The sequence below is a fragment of the Pelophylax lessonae genome, assembly GCF_965119305.1.
Source record: "Pelophylax lessonae genome assembly, chromosome: 6".
Classification (NCBI taxonomy): Eukaryota; Metazoa; Chordata; class Amphibia; order Anura; family Ranidae; genus Pelophylax; species Pelophylax lessonae.
The window spans coordinates 49,758,291-49,778,568 of NC_138773.1; the positions used below are offsets into that span (position 1 = coordinate 49,758,291).

The 20,278-nt window shown below is 42.6% G+C and overlaps 1 protein-coding gene across 3 annotated transcripts in view; it reads left to right on the forward strand.

The window, feature by feature from the left end:
- The window catches only part of AXIN1 (axin 1), a 221,098-nt gene that overhangs the window by 167,191 nt on the left and 33,629 nt on the right, over window positions 1–20,278 (forward strand). For all 3 annotated transcript variants that reach the window (XM_082260004.1, XM_082260003.1, XM_082260005.1), the window contains 3 exons: window positions 6,091–6,231; window positions 10,115–10,211; window positions 18,505–18,642. In XM_082260004.1, coding sequence (XP_082116130.1) covers window positions 6,091–6,231; window positions 10,115–10,211; window positions 18,505–18,642 — 376 coding nt within the window. The remainder of the gene's footprint in view (window positions 1–6,090; window positions 6,232–10,114; window positions 10,212–18,504; window positions 18,643–20,278) is intronic.

A 20,278-nucleotide genomic window follows, 5' to 3' on the forward strand; every position in this document is an offset into this window, starting at 1 on the left:
TTAGAACGGACCGACGGTCCGTTCCCATCCGATTTCCCCCATAGAGATGCATGGGGAACTGACAGCTGTGTCTCCGCACACAGCTGTCATCCGCTGAGAAAAACAGCATCCGTCCGACGGACGGATAGTGTGAAAGGAGCCTTAAAATGTAAATTGCAAATAGAAGTTAAATCCACAAGGTGTCATACACTTTGTACTTAACCCCCTTATAAGCCAGCAGATATTTGAAAGTGCTGCAGTTCCTGGAATACTACTTTAAAGCTATGAAAAATGCGCGGAGTTGGGGTCAGCTAAAAATGCCTGGCTTTAAACATTTATTCCCTTGTCTACAGCTGCAAATTCTGTCTTATTCATGGCAATTTTTTTTTTTCCTCTTATGCATCCACTCTATAAGCGTTTTTCTTTCAAATCCAGCCCAGTGATAACAGTGGTGTTTGTGACCGATGTTGCTCTTTACACTGAAGTGACCACTAGAGGTTGTGGGGTCAGTTCATGCAGTGCTGTTTACAAAGCAGGGAACACACCACTAGATGGGTAGCGCTGTGCCTGAAAACAGATCTTTATTTTACTTTCAGTGGTTTCCACTAGCTGGAAACGTCTGCCTTCATCAATGACATCCAAAATATTTGTGTTGCTGTATGATCAAAGGCCTCATTGTTATGGGGAGCTTTCTAATGGTGATGTATAAGCGATGGAAATTTCCACAGGGGTGGAACAAACAGAAAAAATTGAAATACAATACAGATTAAAGGCCTGCTTCATATTGTTTTACATGGAAACTACTAAACTATCTGACAGTTGTTGGTTAATTATAAGCGCTAGACTTTAAGTGCATTTTTAAAGTGTAAATCCAATCAGCAAGTTAAATCGGTGATATCTAGGAAACATTGCAACAGCCAAAGTCTTTCCAATGCACCTTAAAGTGGACCTGTACCCAAAAGGTGAAGTTTTATGTCCTTAAGTCCCTTTAATCTTCAATATAGCAGCCGCACTTTAACCAGGGTTCATACGGTCATGAAAAACCTGGAGAAGTCATGGGATTTTAAAATGGCACTTTCCAGGCCTGGAAAAGTGTTGGAAAATTAACTTAACCCAAAAGTTTTGGAAAAGTCATGGAAATTATTTGTTGCATATGCAGAAAAGAGAGAAAGGCACCACTCAGTGGAGCATGTAAATAATTTTATTGACGCATATTATAATTAAGAAATTACATATATGTGTAAGCATCGATCATAGCTCGGCATCCTTCCGGGTCCCCTGTGTTTCCGTCCCAGGCTGGCCAGCAGCCGGGGGAGGGGAGAACCAATCAGGGGACTGTGTGATTGAGGCAGCGGTGAAGCGCATACCTCGCTGGAGGGCCGCACAAACGTGATAACGCGGGGGGGGAGGGGGGCGCTAACAGGTTTTGGAGCATGCGTGAACCAAAAGCATTCATCAAGGAGCGGTTCACGCATGTTCCAAAACCGGTTACCGCCCCCCCCGTGTCATCACATTCGTGCGGCTCTCCAGTGAGGTATGCGCTTCACGGCGGCCTCGATCACACTGATGGGTTCTCCCCTCTGCCGGCTGCTGGCCAGCCTGGGATGGAAACACCGTGGACCTGGAAGGGCCCAAGCTGTGATAGACGCTTACCTCCATGTAATTTCTTGATTATAATATGTGTCAATAAAATTATTTACATGCTCCACTGAGTGGCACCTTTCTCTCTTTTCTGCCTGTTCGTGGGACTGTTGCTTCGGCCTAACAAAAAGCTACCCTCGATGTAAGTGCCCCATTTGTGCATCTGTGCCATCCATACCAGTCAGGCTGCACCTTATCCATCATGACTGCCTGAACTGAAGCTTTATCCCCAAGCAGGAGCACCCATCAAATCTTTTTCTTTCTCTAGTATATTCCAATATAGTTGATAATCTTGGTTAAATTACAATAGTTAACTAAATATTTCATATTCTACTGTACACTACAAAGCTTGTCATTTATTTTAGTAAAAATATCCTGGGTGTAACATGGATTTTCTTCTTATTTAACATGTATACATAGACATTTCATGAAACATTAGGTCATGAATATTTACTTGAAGTCCTGGAAAAGTCATGGAATTTTATTGGTAAAAATGTGTATGAACCCTGATACTTTCTTGAGCCCTATCTCGATCCCAGTGATGTGCAGAGGCTCTCTCGGCTGTCTCTCTCTCCTCCTTGGTTCTGAGAGATCAGTGGGAGCCATTGGCTCCTGCTGCTGTCAATCTCAGCCAGTAAAAAAGTGGGGGGGGCTAGCCACGCTCTGTCAGTGGACACCCACAGCTGACTTGGGAGCGAGCACACAAGCTTCTTGCTATGGGGATGCTCTGCAGGGAAGAGGCAGGAGTGCTGGTGGGGGACCTCAGAAGAGGAGGATCAGGGCTGCTCTGTGCAAAATCTTTACACAGAGCCAGTAAGTATTATGTTAAAAATACCTGGAAGCATTACAATCATTTAAAAGGAGATGTACAGCCAAAGCTGGTTTGGCTGTATATTTCCTATGGATCACAGGAGTGCAGTTCATTCTGCACTCCTGTGACACGTTTTCAGCAGAGAGCGGGCTCAAGTCCGCTCTCTGCTGACGTCACAGAAGTCAATCCAGGCACCGCGTCATTATGACAATGAAAGTCTGGATCTGCAGGTGCCTGGACCGACACCAGGCTCAGCCTCTCAGAGAGTCCGAGCTGGCGGCTCCCTGCCCCTCTGCAGCCCAGCTCTCCAGTAAGTGAGAGGAGGGGGAAAAGGGGACAGCTTCTCTTCTTGGGGAGTTGTCAGAACCGGGCGATGTTCTCAGTGCAGAGGTGCTGGGGGACAGATGCAGCATCGGACCAAGGTAAGTATAAATTAAAAAAGAAAAAAAAAAAAGCATTCCCATACATCTTTAGTTCCTTTTTAAAGGCAAATTATAATGATTTTGGATCAATTTAATTTTTTTTTTTTTGCCTTATTTGTGTGCTATCTTCAATATTATGTGAAAAAGGATTCCTAAAACACAATGTGAGAGCTAAGCAGTATTTCTTGCTTTGAAGCATAGATTGTCCAATTAAAACATCAGACTAAGCCATTGATTAAGGTATGAAGCTAATGAGTCCTAGAGCTGGTTTATTTCTTCAAAGAAGCAAACTGACATCCTTTAAAATATGCTAGAAGTATAAGGCTCCTTTCACACTAGTGGTCTGATTGGACCCTCCAGTCTCCTCTATGAAGCGGTGGGTGTCAACAGATGTGTCCATTGACACTCGCTGACATCCGATCCGATCTTGTCTGCTAAAAACAAATGGATGCGGGTGTAAACGGAGAGACGATCCGTTTACATCTGACCGCCCATAGAGGGAAGCAGGTTGTTTCTGTATCTGCATAAGCAGAGGGGACACAGAGCAGCCATCTGCCTGCTCGGCGGGGATCAGCGGAAAGGTTGCTTGCTGAGCAGGCAGACTCCTCGGGATAATTTCTCCTAAAAGAAGGGGCATCAGCCACATCTCCCTTGTGCTGATTTTTCAGTTTTTTTTTTTTTTTTTTTTTGTCTGCAGTTAGGCATTAAAGTGATTGTAAAGTCTAGTTTTTTTTAATATCAAACACGTTATACTTACCACCTCTGTGCAGTTGGTTTTGCACAGAGCAGCCAAGATCCTCTTGCAATGGGGATGGAGCAGCAAGAGAGCGGCGGAGCAGAGTGAAGTCCAGCTGGGGATCCCCGGCGCTCTGTCTTCAACACTGGTGCAGCTGCCCTCCCCCAGGGTATTGTAAGAGGCGGCGGCTCAGCTCAGGGACATGGGAGATCCAGAGTCTGTGGTTTCCCAGCACCAGAGCGCCCTGCTCCTCTGGCTGGAGGAGAAGAGATCCTGAACCGGGAGCAGTTCATAGAAATGCTGGAGAGCTGGGAGTGGGAGGAGGTAATCCCCTGCCTGCCAGCATTTTTTTTTCTCTTTTTTTCAAATCAATTCATCAAATTCATCAATTGGATGCAGAATTTATAAATCTGTTTTTAGATGTTTTTTCTTGCATTATCATATTCTACATTTTCCCATAGCAGGCTTGCTGAGTCTAGTAGTCCTCCGGACTTCTTATTGCATAGTTCATTTGTTAATTTTCCTTTTGCGGTAAGGAAGTGGATGGTCAATTTAACGTTAGCCCCATAATGGAAAAAAAAGAGTAAACCCATGTGCAAACCTACAAAAATACACAGTATATATCCCCTATATACCCTGTGCAATGTATCAAAATAAAAGAAACAATGTATCGTTATAAAATCCAACTATTTCATGCTAAAAAAAATATCAAGTCCCGCAAGCCAAGCCACTAATAAATGGGATTAGCGCCTCCCCCCACCTTTTTTTCATTATAAGAATTTTTCGTGTTCTCAAAAGCAGGATAGCAGCTGTTCCCTTATCCTTTTTTTAATTCTTGTATTTTTTCATGGGGCTATTGATACCCAGTATAGTCCAGTAGCACAGGTTTTCCTCTCTCTTAACACAATGGTAGCCCCATGTATGACAGCATGGCATACAGCCCTGTACATAAAGTGTCATGATTCTGGGCAGGTTTGACAGAAAAGGTCCCCCCCCACCCCAAAAAAAAAAATGTGACAGTACCCGCCCATTGCCGCCGCCCACCTGCCCCTATGTGCTGCCTTCTCCACAAGGACCATTTATGACCGCAGATGTTGAATCTGACAGTTCCCCTGAGGGTCATACTAAAAAAATAAACCTGGTTCCTAACTTTTTTAGCTGCCTCCTAGATTCAAAGCAAATTTGTCAAGCCCTGACCTAATCTAACAAGCTGGTCAGACATACCCCTTTTCTTTCTCTGGACCACAAGTTGTTAGCTGGCCACACATGGTCTAAATTTCACCCGATTCCTGTGAACTAGCAGAGAATTGAGCTATGGGTGGGCCCCACTGACACCAACCGACTTAACAAACTTCGATTGAGCCCGCGTTCACATTGGTCCGATTTGACATGTCAAATCACAACCAATTGCCGACAATGTCACAGTCGGAATCGGTGCAAAGCTAACTTTGTGATTCCCAAAAGTAGTTTCTGCACCACTTTTGGTGACTTTGGAGGGCGATTTCAATAGACATCTCTGCAGGAACCCGCCCCCGAAGTCGGACTGAAAATGCTGGTTTGAAATCTCGTGAGTTCAGCTGAACTCAAACCTTTCAAACCCGCCTCAGTGTGAGCCTAAGATGGGACATTGAAGGAAAAGGGCAGAAAAATGTTAGCCGAACAGTGACTACATCTATCCATTCAAATGCAGTCACTATTCAGGCTAAAGTAAATCTGAAACCAAACATTTTATTTTTCCTTTTTAAATATAGAAACCCCTTATGAGGCTTTTTCCCTTCTTTCCACTTGAGAAAAGATCTCTCCAAAGAAAGCAAAAAGCTCTCTAATGGCAGGCAGGCTTTTCTTCATGTCAGATGGGTTTTGCTTTCCCATACAAGTCAAGAGGATCAGCTGCAGGTCATATGCACCTGTATATGGGCGGCACAGTGGTGTTGTGGTTAGCACCTTCACTTAGCAGTAAGAGGGTCGCTGGTTCGAATCCCAACCACGACACTACCTACCTGGAGTTTGCATGTTCTCCCTGTGCCTGCGTGGGTTTCCTCCCACACTCCAAAGACATGCTGGTAGGTAGGTTAATTGGATTCTGTATAAAAAAAAAATTGGCCCTACTGTGTATGTGAATGTACAATGTATATGTAAAAGCGCTGCGTAAAATGACAGCGCTATATAAGTACCTGAAATAATAATATGAATTCTCAATTATCACAGAAGCTTCTTAAACTGTTTTTAAAATTGATGCTATCAACCTATGCCCGAAGCCCATTTAAAAGGTGCAAAACTTCAGGTTTCTTTATCAGCCACTTCAGTGTAAAAATTAACCCCTTCAATTAAGAAGATTCTTTTCTTATTTTACCTGGAGATTTGTTAATTACTAAATGATGTGCAATGGACAACAAAATAGCTTCTTGCATTTTTTTCACTGATCATGTTTATACAGAACTGTATAATTTTCCTCTATAAATGTAATATATTTCTTTTTTTTTTTTTTCTCTCTCTAATAGGCCGGGAACATGGAGGGAGCCAGTTAACCCTTACTATGTCAACACTGGGTATGCGGTGGCGCCAGCCACCAGTGCCAACGACAGCGAGCAACAAAGTATGTCGAGTGACGCAGATACCATGTCCCTAACGGACAGCAGTGTGTAAGTGTCTTATTTTTCAGTCTATTTTTTATCACACAACTCCATCTGTAAGTATTTTGGCCATTCAGGAGGATTTAAAATCGTAATGTAGACTAATGTACATGGCCAATTTTTTTTTTTAAATGTTGACACATTTTATTAAACTGAGCCAGAAATGCTGGATTTATGCAGCGCATGCTTACAGACCCTTTCCTCACCAACATAAAAAATTGCAGGTAAAAGTACAGAAAAAATAGCTATTTAAATTGGTTATTTGAAGTTTTATTTCCATTAAAGGCATATTCAACCTTTCAGACCATGTTTAATGTTGGAACCATATTTAGAGTGTGACATTCCCCCCTTTCCATGTGATTAGAATTTTTGAATTATAGGGTGCTTCTCTTTGCAGCCTCCCCTTAATATATACATAATATACTAATAATTATATATCTATCGAGATAGATAGATAGATAGATATATATATATATATATATATATATATATATATATATATATATATATATATAAGGTATAGACCGATATTGGTTTTTCAGGGCCAATGCAGATTTTCCAGCCACTCTTCAAGCCGATTGCCGATATTAGGTGGCGATATTCTGAGTTCGACATTTAGAGTTTTTTTTTGCACACTGTCCTTTTTTAGATTTTTTTTTCTTTTGATGAGTTTTATTGCTGTCACTTTTTATGGAGGGATCTGGGGTCTTTAGGACTCCAAACCCCTCCTCTGCACTTAAAAGCATTCAAAACGCTGTTCTTGGCGGTTTTAATACTGTCATTTAAAAAAAAAAAATCTGGTGCCTTTAAGGCTTCAGTAACCGAAAGTGATATGACATTGCTTCTGGGTTACTACATCGGAGTCCCGATCAGAGCCTATTCCGGCTTTGTTCGTCTTGGGCCAGCCGGTGGACATGCTGGCAGGTCACTCGGGCCTCCCGGTGGGACGCATGGGTTGTTATTACAAGAAAGTCGTCCGTTGGTTCTAAAAAAACGTAGCGAGGTGATGCCTGTAGCTGCAGGCATCACACTCCCGTTACAACCACTTAAAGCAATATTGGCCATATCTGCAAGTTTGTGACTGATACTGAAAAGTGAATATAGGCCCCCCGATAATCGGACGATCCCTAATAATAATAACAAAAATATATATATATATGTATATACAGGGCTCGACAAATCCCAGTCACCAGGTTGCAATTGCGACTAGAAATTGTGTCCTGGCGCCTGGGCTTTAGTCAGCCCATTCACTGTTGGCACCAGCATATTAGGCGTGAGCAAAGCTTGCCAGAGTGCAGGAGTCGCCAAACGATTGGCTGAGACGCATGCCAATCACCGGGAATCTCCATTCAAGTCCCTCCTCTTTGTACCCTATTTGCCATCTCCTTGTGGTCTTTTTTCCCCTTCTCTCTCACAGGCTAGGCCCGTCCATGTATTCCGAGCGCTAGTTGGGTGGGCTGCGGATTGGCCTGTGATTGGCCTCGGCGACTGTCAATCATTTAAGGTGTCAAGTGGCTGGGCTAACGCGTCTCTCGCTTTTGGCTTGGCAGGCTGTTGCTGATCCGGATGGCGGCGGCTCAGAGCCCTGTCTGTGGCTGACGGCAGTGATTGCCATTGGTGGCAGGCAGCATTTGTGTCTTACCAGGCCTGTTACATGACACTGTGCGAGAGGCGCCATCCCAGGGAGAGGTTTGCCCAGTGTAGCTTGGTGTCGGCTCCATTTAGTGCTCACCTCACTCACCTCCTCAATGTTGTCAGGGTGAGGAGAGATGCCTGTTCCAGGCAGCTGTCAGAGCTCCTCTCCATCCTCCTCCGTGCTATTGTAGTTCCTGCTGGCTCCCCTGTGTGTATATGTCCTTTCTGGGATCCTGGCCTGTAGCTGGTCTGGATGGAGTTCTAGAATTTAGGACACTGTAGCTTCCCCCTCCCCTCGACCCCCACCCCACTTTGAGACCAACGGTTGGTCTTGGGGGGGGGGGGGGGGGGTCCGCTTATAAAAGGTGTGTTCCCTCACCTCGAAAAACAAAGTTTTAAAAATGCAGCACAACTTCCCTCTTATAATCATACTAACTGCTGCCCGCTCGCCAACAGTACATTTACAGTGGGCAGGTGGCGTGAGCAGGCTACTACATGTACATTATCCAGCCTGTTCCAAGATAGGGGCACATGTGGGCGCTCCGTACTATTCCGTGCTGACACTGGCTACTGCTGGATTTTGTCAGCAGGTCCCAGCCAATGATTGTTGGCTGAGACCTGCTGATTGGCTGTAGCCAGTCACAGCACAAAGTCCTGTGTTTACAAACACACAGGGTTGTGTACACAGAACAGCGATCTTTGTAAGTTAAAGCGGAGTTCCTCCCAAATGTGGAAATTCCGCTTTAAATACTCCAGACCCCCTGACATGCCACATCTGGCATGTCAGTTTTTTTGAGGGGGGGAACGGGTACCTAGATCTGACAGGTACCCGCTTCTGCTCGGGTCGCTGAGGCGGCTCGAGCGGAAGTTCTCTCTCCTCTTCCCCCCCCCCCCCCCTTCCTCCCTGCAATCTTCTGGGACATGTCAGATTGCCTTCCCGACGTGCAGCACGACTTGCACATGCGCAGTGTGGACCCTACTGTGAAGCCGCCAGCGGTCACCCACAAATGCAGGCCATTAATTTAACACAAAAGTATTTTTTCTAACAAATTAATTCAAGACTTTGTTGCACAAATGAATACACCCCAACTACAGGTGAGTCTAATTATTCATTATCCAGGTATCCAGCAGACAGTTAATTATAAAAACGCGTTACTAAAAAAAAGATGTATGGGGTTTTTTTTTTTTAAAGATTCATACTTACCCTGGTGGATGCAGTGTCTGTCCGATGCTGCATCTGCGAGCCGAGCGATTAAACGCCGCTGATCGCTCCGTTCTCGCAGCTCCATGCATTTCTGAAGAACAGGGGGAAAGTGCTTCAGTGGCCAAGTACTGTATGTCTCCTGATCTGATCCCAATCAAACACCCATGGGGAATTCTGAAGAGACAAAGTGAGCATCACTATATATATATATATATATATATATATCGCCACATCATCCCTTTCTCAGGGGTTCATGCATGACAAGAACAAGTTCCATCTGCCACAGTGGCAGAAGGATTGTTCTGACAGGTACAGTAATTTCATGACTCTTGTAGTCCATTGTTTACTTCTCTAGTGCCATACGGCTGAAGCTAAACAATGCAGGAGCATATGCATTGCACCAATGGCACACTGATCACAGTTGCAATGCTCTTCAGACTTCAATGCAAAAATGTAATAAACGTACATTGTAACAAAAAAAAATCCCAGTTGGTGTTTTTTTTTTTTTTTTATAACGTAAGCTATCCCTTTAAATTATTTGTATTTACTTGTTACTTATTGGCAATGTGCCTAGAACATTTGACTACTCCAGGAAGTGTAATTTCCCTCCTTGCATGTCATAGCCCTCTCCTTTTCTGGAAATGTCTAATTACTATCAATGCAGGCCAAGCTCCTCCACCCCTTCCATCCTACACACATAGTTTGTAATTACTGGGAGTGGAATAAAGGTGAATATTATAGAATGTCCCTGTGAGTGGCAGTTTTGAGTCTTCTTGGGCTGCTGACCTGTCCAGGATAGATTGCTGCTGGGCACTGCTTAAAAGAGAAAAAAAAATAGAATTACAGATGTGCATGTGCAAAGATATTTAACAAAAGCTGCAGTTTTTGTATACGTTTAAAAGAGAGCATCTAATAAATTAATATTTTCTCTTGAAAATAGTCAAAGTAATCCACAGTTATTCACCTCTAAATCAGCTATTTGTTGTGGGTTTAAAATATCTACTTGAATACCTTGTATTACTTCCTTACCCTTTTCGCTTCTGCCTCCTTTAGAGATGGAGTTCCACCATATAGATTACGAAAGCACCATCGCAGGGAAATGCAAGAAAGTGCCAAAGCAAACGGACGTGTGCCACTACCTCACATTCCAGTAAGTATCAATGTTTCCTTAAGCAGGGGTGGACACACTCGTGTTGAAATCGGGAGCCAGTCAGTCCAGTGTAGGAGCCAACAGGAACTTTCTAGGTGACAGGGAGTACATTTCTTTATTAACATTAGGCAGAGACGGTAGGCAAATGCTGGAGACCAGCCGTAATCATTCAGGCACATTTGTACAGCCCTATAGAAGTCTATGGAACTCGTCTACCTCCATCTCCCGGCCGTCAGTGGGCAAATACAGACTGCTGATAACACCAGAGACATTTCTGAGATCATTCAAAATTCTCAACTATTTGAAACATAAAGATAAAAAGAAAATCTATAATAAATATTTCCTAGTTTGAAACCGAAACAAAGAGGACCTGTTTATAGACATATACAGTGCCTTGAAAAGTATTCATAACAACTAAATGTTACAACTAAAAATGTAAATTATTTTGTTGGGAATTTATGTGATAGACCAACACAAAGTGGCACATAGTTGTGAAGTGGAAGGAAAGTGATAAATGGTTTTCAAAATTCCCCGAGTCCATATTTTGTAAAGCTACCGCTTTCGCTGCAATTACAGTTCCTAGTCTTTTTGGGTATATCTCTACCAGATTTGCACATCTAGAGAGTGACATTTTTGCCCATTCTTCTTTGCAAAATAGCTCAAGCTCTGTCCGACTGGATGGAGAGCGCCTGTGAACAGCAATTTTCAAGTCTTGCCACAGATTCTTACTTGGATTTAGGTCTGGATTATGAATGGGCCATTCTAACACGTGAATATGCTTTGATCTAAACCAGGGGTCTTCAAACTATGGCCCTCCAGTTGTTCAGGGACTACAATTCCCATCATGCCTAGTCAGGTCTGTGAATGTCAGAGTTTTACAGTGCCTCATGGGATGTGCAGTTCCGCAACAACTGGAGGGCCATAGTTTGAGGATAGCTGATCTAAACCATTCCATTGTAGCTCTGGTTGTATGTTATTGGTCTTTGTCCTGCTGGAAGATGAACCTCCGTCCCAGTCTCACGTCTTTTGCAGACTCTAACAGGTTTTCTTCTAAGATTGCCCTGTATTTGGCTCCATTCATCTTCCCATCCACTCTGACCAGCTTCCCTGTCCCTGCAAAAGAAAAGCATCTTCACAACATGATTCTGCCACCACCATGTTTCACGGTATGGATGGTGTGTTCAGGGTAATGTTCAGTGTTCGTTTTCTGCCACACATAGCGTTTTGCTTTTAGGCCAAAAAGTTCCATTTTGGTCTGATCTGACCAGAGCACCTTCTTCCACATGTTTGCTGTGTCCCCCACATGGGTTCTCACAAACTGCAAACGGGACTCTTTTGGCTTTCTTTCAACAATGGCTTTCTTCTTGCCACTATTCCATGAAGGGCAGATTTGTGGAGTGCACCACTAATAGTTGTCCTGTGGACGGATTCTTCCACCTGAGCTGTGGATCTCTGCAGCTCCTCCAGAGTTACCATGGGCCTCTTGGCTGCTTCTCTGATTTTTGTTTTCCTTCCCCGGCCTGTCAGTTTAGGTGGACGGCCATGTCTTGGTAGGTTTGCAGTTGTGCCATACTCTTTCCATTTTCGGATGATGGATTGAACAGTGCTCCATGAGATGTTCAAAGCTTCGGATATTTTTTTATAACCTAACTCTGCTTTAAACTTCTCCACATGTTTATCCCTGACCTGTCTGGTGTGTTCCTTGGCCTTCATGATGCTGTTTGTTCACTAAGGTTCTCTAACAAACCTCTGAGGGCTTCACAGAACAGCTGTATTTTTATACAGAGATTAAATTACACACAGATGGACTTTATTTACTAATTAGGTGACGTCTGAAGGCAGTTGGTTCCACTAGATTTTAGGAGTATCAGAGTAAAGGGGGCTGAATACAAATTCACGCCACACTTTTCAGATTTTTCTTTTGTTAAAAATTGTGATTATCATTTACCTTCCACCTCACAATGATGTGCCACCTTGTGCTGATCTGTCACATAAAATCCCAATAAAATTAATTTACATTTTTAGTTGTAACATGACAAAATGTGGCAAATTTAAAGGGGTATGAATAATTTTTCAAGGCACTGTAATATGAAGACTTTACAGGCAGAGGAACTGCATTGGGAAACATGTTTGTATGTTAGCACCCATTGCTTAATTTCAAGTGATGAGTTGACTTTATCCTTTAGTAGAGGGGAAGTAAAAGGTAAATGAACAAGGGAATCCTGCAACACCAGGGATGAAAGGGATGCAAATTAGAATCACATTATTAGATTATCGTTCTGTGTGGGAAAGTTCAGCAACAACTAGTTAAGTCACACCCTAGGATTATGCTGCTTATGTTCTACCCAGCGGGCCTGTCCCGGATATACAACACCATTATTTCACTCCAATTTGTGGCATTTCCTGGTTCATTACTGTAATCTCCTATCGTCTGTCATGTTATGCTTCTGATATCCGACCCAAATACACAGCTCTTTAAAGTCCAGTAAATATCTTATCATTCTCTTACAATTATGAGCTCTCTAGTCTGGATGGCAAGTTACAGATCATAGGTCTGTACATGGAGCCTGCGACCAACACTGGTGACAAATGCTGTCACTGCATAACAGGAAAAAAAAAATCTACTATCAGTTCATACCGTTGTTAAGGATGACTGGTGTTTTCTTCCAGCTTTATTTTTCACGTTTATATCAAGCCAAAAATCTCTAGTTTGGATAGAGTGGGGAATGATTCGATCTCCTGTGAAAGTGGAGGAGGGTTCCCTTTTCCCGTTAGGGTTCCCTTTCCCTGTTGTCATTGTCACATTTAAAATCGATGAATTAGGGATCTGTTAATGAAAGAACTAAAAATCCCATCTGTCACTGCGGCAACTAAGTCCAGCTAAAGCTGGCCATAGATGGTTCAAATCTCGGCTGGTTCAGCAGGAACGTGATTTGAACCATGTTTGAGCAGGCTGAATGTAGCAAGTTGATTGATCGATCAATTTGGGTACAACCAGCCTGGACCAGTGTGAAACACTTCGGACAAACTGAGCTGCACCTGAGCATCATGAGCAGACCTCGCTTGCAGATCCTGCGCTCGGGTAGGCAGAGAACAATATAAATTTACCAGGCACCCTGTCCCCATGTTAATGGGAACAAGGGCCTCTCACCAACAACCCTGGGCAGTGGTGGGGACAAGGTGTTTTGGGGGACGCAGAGCCCCACCATCCTCAAAGCACCCACCCCCTCCATGTTGAGGGCGTGTGGCCTGGTATGGGCCAGAAGTGGGGCTTGGCTGCGACTTCCATTCAAATCAATGGGCTCTTATAGGGAATCATTGATTTTGACACGGCAAAAAAAAAAAAAAAAAATGTCTGACACGGCTTAACGCTGTATTGCGGCATTAAGCCGTGTCAGACGTTTTTACAGCTGTAACGCTGGTCCTCAGAACGTGATGGCCCTGGGTTTGTTTTTTTTGTTTTTTGCAGCTTTAAAATGCCTATGCCACTTACAGCTTCACCCACCAACCATGACAGGGCATATAACTGCTTCTGCGACGTGTACACCCCTGGCCACTGCTGCTAAAGGGAGTTTGGTTGGGGTAGGGTGGTAAAAACACATCTTAACTATAGGGCTTTACCACCTCCCAACCTGCAAATGTAAACAACCTCTTAGGGCTCTTTCACACGGCCGCTCCGCTTGTCCGCAAATCATCCTATTTTTTTGCGGATGATTTGCGGACATAATGTAAGTCAATGGCACTGCGGATGTCAGCGGAATACCATCCGCTGACATCCGATTTTCTTCCTTTCAGTTCTGTTCCGTTTTTTGGAACTGAACAGAACCCTATTTTTTCATCCGTTCAAAAAACGGAAAGGAAGGAAAATCGGATGTCAGCGGTGTCATCCGCTGACATCTGCAATGCCATAGACTTACATTATGTCCGCATATCATCCGCAAACGGATGGGATGATATGCGGGCATACGGAGCGGATGACTCAAATGTCATCCGCTCCGTGAAAAAAAAGAAAAGTCCCGCAGCAGACAAAAGCAGCGGAGCGGCCGTGTGAAAGAGCCCTTACTGTTCTGAACCCCCTAAAAGGCTGCTTTTACACTGATTTTGCTGTAGTTTACCTGCGAATGCAGTGCATCTGCAACTTTCCTGAGCTAACTGTGCATTGCTATAGACTTCTATTATATCCTACAGGTGTGGTGCACTTTCTTAAACTGCACCAAAACTCCTGCATTCAGAAAGTGCACCAAACCTGCAGGATATAATAGAAGTCTAAAGCTAAGCGCAAGAAACTCGAAGGAAGGCTGCAGTCTCGGCCGCGACCGGAAGTGACATCACCCTGCTCCTCCCAACGTGTTGTGTCACTGAGAAAGTCACGTGTCAGTGATCTAATGCTTAAATTTGGAAGAATATTACAACAGATTATAAAGAACTTTATCATTGGTGTGGTTCACGCAGCACTGGATTTTGGAGGCACTGCCCATTGGGGCTGATAAGAACTGATTATCAGTTTTTTTTTTTTATTGCATTCATTGCACATTGCATTTACATATTTTGGGTTATTTTCGTGTATTTAGTTTGTTATATGTTATTTCTTTTTCTGATTGGAAGTATATATAGTTATCTCAACACTTTTTGGTGTTTCCTCTATGAACATTAATATTTTTTAGGATTTAGCGCCACTCCATTTTATGTTTAAACATATTGATTTTGTATTTGGTGACACTACAGATATATATATATATATATATATATATATATATATATATATATATATATAAATAATTTTTTAGGACATTATTACCCATGATTTTTAATTCCCATTTTTTTCTATTATCCTTTCACTTTGAAGGGGTTGTAAAGTCAGAAGGTTTTTTTTTTTTTTTACCTTAATGCATTCTATGCATTAAGATGATAAAAACCTGTCTGCAGCAGACCCCCCCCATGCTTACCTGAGCCCCATCTCGATCCAGCGATGTCCACGACTGTCTCAGCTGTCCGGGACTCTCCTGCTTATTGGCTAAGACACAGCAGCTTCGGTGGCATTGGCTCCTGCTTCTTTCAATCATAGGCAGCTAGCCAATCAGGAGAGAGGGGGTGGGGCTGAGCCGCAGCTGTGAATGGATACACGGAGCTGTGATTCGGCTCGGGTGCCCCCATAGCAAGCTGCTTGCTGTGGGGGCACTCAAAGGGAGGGAGGGGCCAGGAGAGCTGGAGGAGGAGGGCTGCTCTGTGCAAAACCAACTGCACAGAGGAGGTAAGTATAACATGTTTGTTATTTTTATTGGAAAAAGAAAAGACTTTACAATCACTTTTAGTATGCATTTGTTTTTTTGGCTCCTACTTATTTTACACAATGTAGCACATAAGTCCTTCACCCCTCAAACCTACCTGCATGGAGTTTGCATGTTCTCCCTGTGCGGGTTTCCTCAAGGCACTCCGGTTTCCTCTAGGTACTCCGGTTTCCTTCTACGTTCCAAAGACAGGTGGGGTGGGTTAAATGACTCCTGTTTGTATTGGTATCTAGGAATTTGAGTTAGGAACATTAGATTGTAAGCTCCTTGAAGGCAGGGACTAATGGGAATGTACAATAGTCATGTAAAGTGCTGCGTAGGTTGTCAGCGTTATATAAATATTTATAAAAATAATAATAAAAAATAATATAGCATCAGATATAGTCACTCTCCTGGTATTCAGGCATCCGTGGGTGTTGCCGGCTGTCTAAATACAATAGCTGGCAGTGCATATTCCTCTGTTTAGCATGAATGGGGGAACGGCGTTGTCTTCTCTCATTCAGTCCATAAGCTGAACAAGAGAAAACGCAGCATATTGTCATTGGTCAGCAAAGTCTGAACCAGGAAAAAATCAGCTTGTTTGATGCAGTATTCTCTTTCCTAGCATTGCTGTTACATAAAATATGTCATTGAATAGCAGGGTGTAGTGGATGGGCTAGGCATAGACAACCAGCATGTGAGGGTGTCGGATCCTCCTCCGAATATTACGCACTCAACCGCTGGAAGTATATGTAGCTACATTTAATTATTTTTGTGGCTCCTGAAACAATATCCTGTCTTTTAATTAGACCTGAGTTGTGTTTTAATATGTCTAGGAACATTCAGGTTGTGTCAATATTTTTTCACAGTACGTATTACATCCAGACTGGTTTCTTTCTTTTTTTTTTCCTAGGCACTCATGCTCTCATGAAAGAGGTCTTTTGTTTCTCTCTGTTCTCTAATTCTCAGCTATCATATCTTTGCCCCAGGGGATCCCCGTTTTAAGATTCCTTTTTTTAATATAAGCTTTTAAGACCCATTTTAGTGTAAACACTATCTTTACTTTGCTTCTGCTTTAGCTGGTCCTTTGCACTTGTGTGTATACAATTAAAAAAATATATTGTTCCTATTTATTTTTTTTGTGCCAGTGTTATTCCTAAAAGAGATTTATAGCCGGTTCACACTACCGCGATGCTACTTCCCGGGGCGACCTCCGATATCGCGGTGCGAGCAGCGCGCCGCGACCTCGGAGCGGCCGCCACAGACTTCATAACATTGAAGTCTATGGCGGTCGCCTCCTGGTCGCCCCAAAGAAGCTCCGGACCCTTTTTCTAAGTCGGAGCGACTTGTGTCGCTCCTATTAGAACAAGTCCGCAGATTCCCTATGGGAGGCGACCTGTGAGGCGACCAGGTCGCCTTAGTGTGAACGGGGGCTTAAACACTGGAGCAAAATTTTGACATATTGCAATTATCTGTTTTTAGAGTTGGTAATTGCATTTGTTTTCTGTTTTTTCTTTTAGTGTCCATTCACATTGATCTGACTTGTCAGGCGACTTGTCAGCCTGACAAGTCGCGGTCCTCACTATCCCACTGTGTAGTACAGGAGCCGTTCTAATAGGAGCGACACAAGTCGCTCCAACTTAGAAAAAGGGTCCTGTACTACTTCGGTGCGACTTGCATAGACATTCATTTTATGAAGTCCGTGCAAGTCGTGCCGAAGTCGGAGCGACCTAATGTGAACGGAGTCTAAGTTTCACCTGGGGATACTGCCATGCCACACAGTTCCTGTCCTAGGGGGATATTGTTCATGATACTCTTTCTATAAAGAATGGTTGCCACCCTAGGACAGGACTACAGAACTACTACATCTTCCTCATATTATAGGGGGGATGTGTTTTGTAATTCATAGAGCTGGGAACAGCTGATAGTGTAGTACGAGCAGGGGGGGGGGGGGGGGGAATCCACTTGCAAGCTTTCTGGCTGAATTAACAGTTTTGTTTTTTTTTTTTTTTGTTTTTTCCAAATTGATTTAACAAAACATTTCAATAGTATATTTAAAAGACCGAAAGGGAAAAAAATAGGAGAAATTGTTAGGGTTTACATACACTTTAAAGTAATACTAAACCTACAACAGTACAAACATTCTGTATATGTAGTAAAGCATACTGCTTACACAGGAACCTAAGGAGTTATTCCTCTGCATTGTGTAAAAAGTCAGTTTGAGCCTGTCTATCAGTAAATAGATTACACAAGTGAATGTTTTAGGCAGGGTCACAAGGTGAAAAAAAAAGGGAAACAAGTTTGAAACAAACCATGCAGCTACCACATCTAATGCTGCAATATATTAGATGTTATGCTTTTGGTTTTAGATACACTTTTTAACCTTTTTTTGTTTTGTTTGTTTTTTTGTTAAAGATGCCTCTATTTTCTGCTTCACTTTTAGGCACATTGATTTTTCATTTGTGACAAAATTAGCGAAAAACTGATTCATTTATGTCCATTGAACAATTTATCATTCAAAATTCGGTCATTACATGATGGCACGATTGTCTGCTCTCACGACCGGGTGTTCGTTTTTCTAAAATGAGTTTGAACGATTTTTTGTGTAGTGTATGGCCAGCTTAACTGTACACCGCAGGCTGTCTTCAGCAAATCTCAGCAGTTGGCTGCTAGAATTTTCTGATTTATACCAGCCAATGCTTCGGTTAGTGGATGAAGTATCTTCAAGTTTGTATATGATACACAAGCGTTTATAAACAAGACCAAATATTTTTCACATAAATAATGTCCCAGAATGATACTGACTGAAATCCTCTGTAGTCTTCCCCATAACAGAACAGTACAAATGCAAGAAGATTTCAGATTGTTATAATCGCTATATGCTTCGGGTATCATAGTTTACTATGGCCAGATCAGGGAAAGATGATATGGGATTGGAATAAATGTTCTTTGCTTTCATTGGTAAGCCCAGTGTCTGTGTTAACATAAAAAGTTCATACTGCATCATTCTCTTTGTCCCCCTCCAGCGTACATATCACATGCCAAAGGATATTCACGTTGATCCTGAAAAATTTGCTGCTGAGCTAATAAGTCGCTTGGAGGGAGTTCTGAGAGACCGTGAAGCGGAACAGAAGTTGGAGGAGCGGCTAAAACGAGTGAGAGCTGTGAGTACCTGTCATCCCCTAGAGAGACCATGACAAGTCTGTGTATGGCCTTTTACCTGAGCACAATACATTTACAATTCAGGAAGCATTTTTCAAAACATTTACCAAGGTGTCCTGTGTTACAGTGGTCTAAACAGCCGATAAGCTAAAAATTAGGCTGTAGAAAAAGAATGTATTTTCTGTGTTCATTTTTATTTTAGGCTTCATCTGATATTAGAATATTACTAGTACAGCTTTTTGACAGGACGCATGAAGAATACGTGCTGCAGCTCTGCCATCTAGTGTCATAACTGAGTATTTAGCAATGAATGAAGCAGTGTTTGTAAAGCTCTACTGTATCCTTCCTTAAATAACTTTAAAGAGAGTGCAAGTGGAAAACCTACCCACGTGTACCCCCTTTCCGCATCCAAACCAGCTGCCAGAAAGTGGTTTCATCCGTGCCTTTGAGCATCTTGAAAGTTACCACCGCTTCTCTGACTCCTTCCATGCAGTTTTGGAAACCCATTGCTTTTTATGGATTTCCGAGGTTTGCGGTGCCTGTTTTTTTTTTTGTTTTGTTTTTTTGGCATGTATTGGAAAGTGCTGGGTTTCTGAAGTAAGACTGCAGCACGACTTAGGAAACCGTGTAGCTCTCTAACGGATGGTTAATTAGCTAATGCAACAAATGAAGAGTGGGGGCTTTGAAGGAGGAGTAAGCAGTGGGAATTCTGCTAAGAAATTATTTTAGTCACTTTGCTTTTAGCACCAATTCTTGTGTCCCTGTTTCCTGATCAATAAAAATCTTTTGCAAGGGGTACCTGCTTTGCTGGTAAACAAAAAACCTTCCCAATGTGGACATAGATGCCAAAGGTATTTTAGCAGAGCAGGAGCACCACTTGGTTGAGTGTCTGAATAATTTTTTTCATATGTCCAAACAATACTTTCTAGGAGTTTTGTGAAGGAACCTTTTATTTTCAACAAGGGCTCCAATATGGTGGTGAGAAATATACTGGAATGGTGACTGATTCAAATGGTTCAAAGATATTAATGTGACACACTTTCACTCCTAAATACTTTGTTTTAAGTGAAGTGGAAAAAGTGTATATATTTTTTTAAATAAAATAAAAATAATTAAAAAAAGAGCACCCCCTACGTATACATACTTATGCATAGGTTTCCCACAAGTATGTAAACAGCGATTGCATCACACATGAGGCATCGCCACAAACATCAAAGTAAGAGCAATAATACTGGGGCCGTTCATGATTAACTCTACACTGATTACCTGTAAAGGCTTTTAAAGAGACACCTATGAAAAATGTTAGGTACCTTAGTTGCCATTTCACAGTTGCACGTAATTTGTAGTCTTGAAATATTTATATATTATCTCTTTACTCAACGCAACATCATATTTTCTCTGTCGCTCATTGACAGACGCAGAATCCATATCTTGATATCCATAGGGTTATACTGCCCCCTACAGGAGTAGGACACTAGGCAGAAAAAAAGTTCTGGCCACACCTATGGGCAGTCCCAGGGAGTATATCCTCTCTCTCCCTGCTATAGGATGTCAGTTTTTTTCTGCCTAGTCAGGAGTAAGGACCTAAGCTCCTTGCTGGGATCTTTGGTCCTGGCAAGTTTTTTTTAGATAAATCTT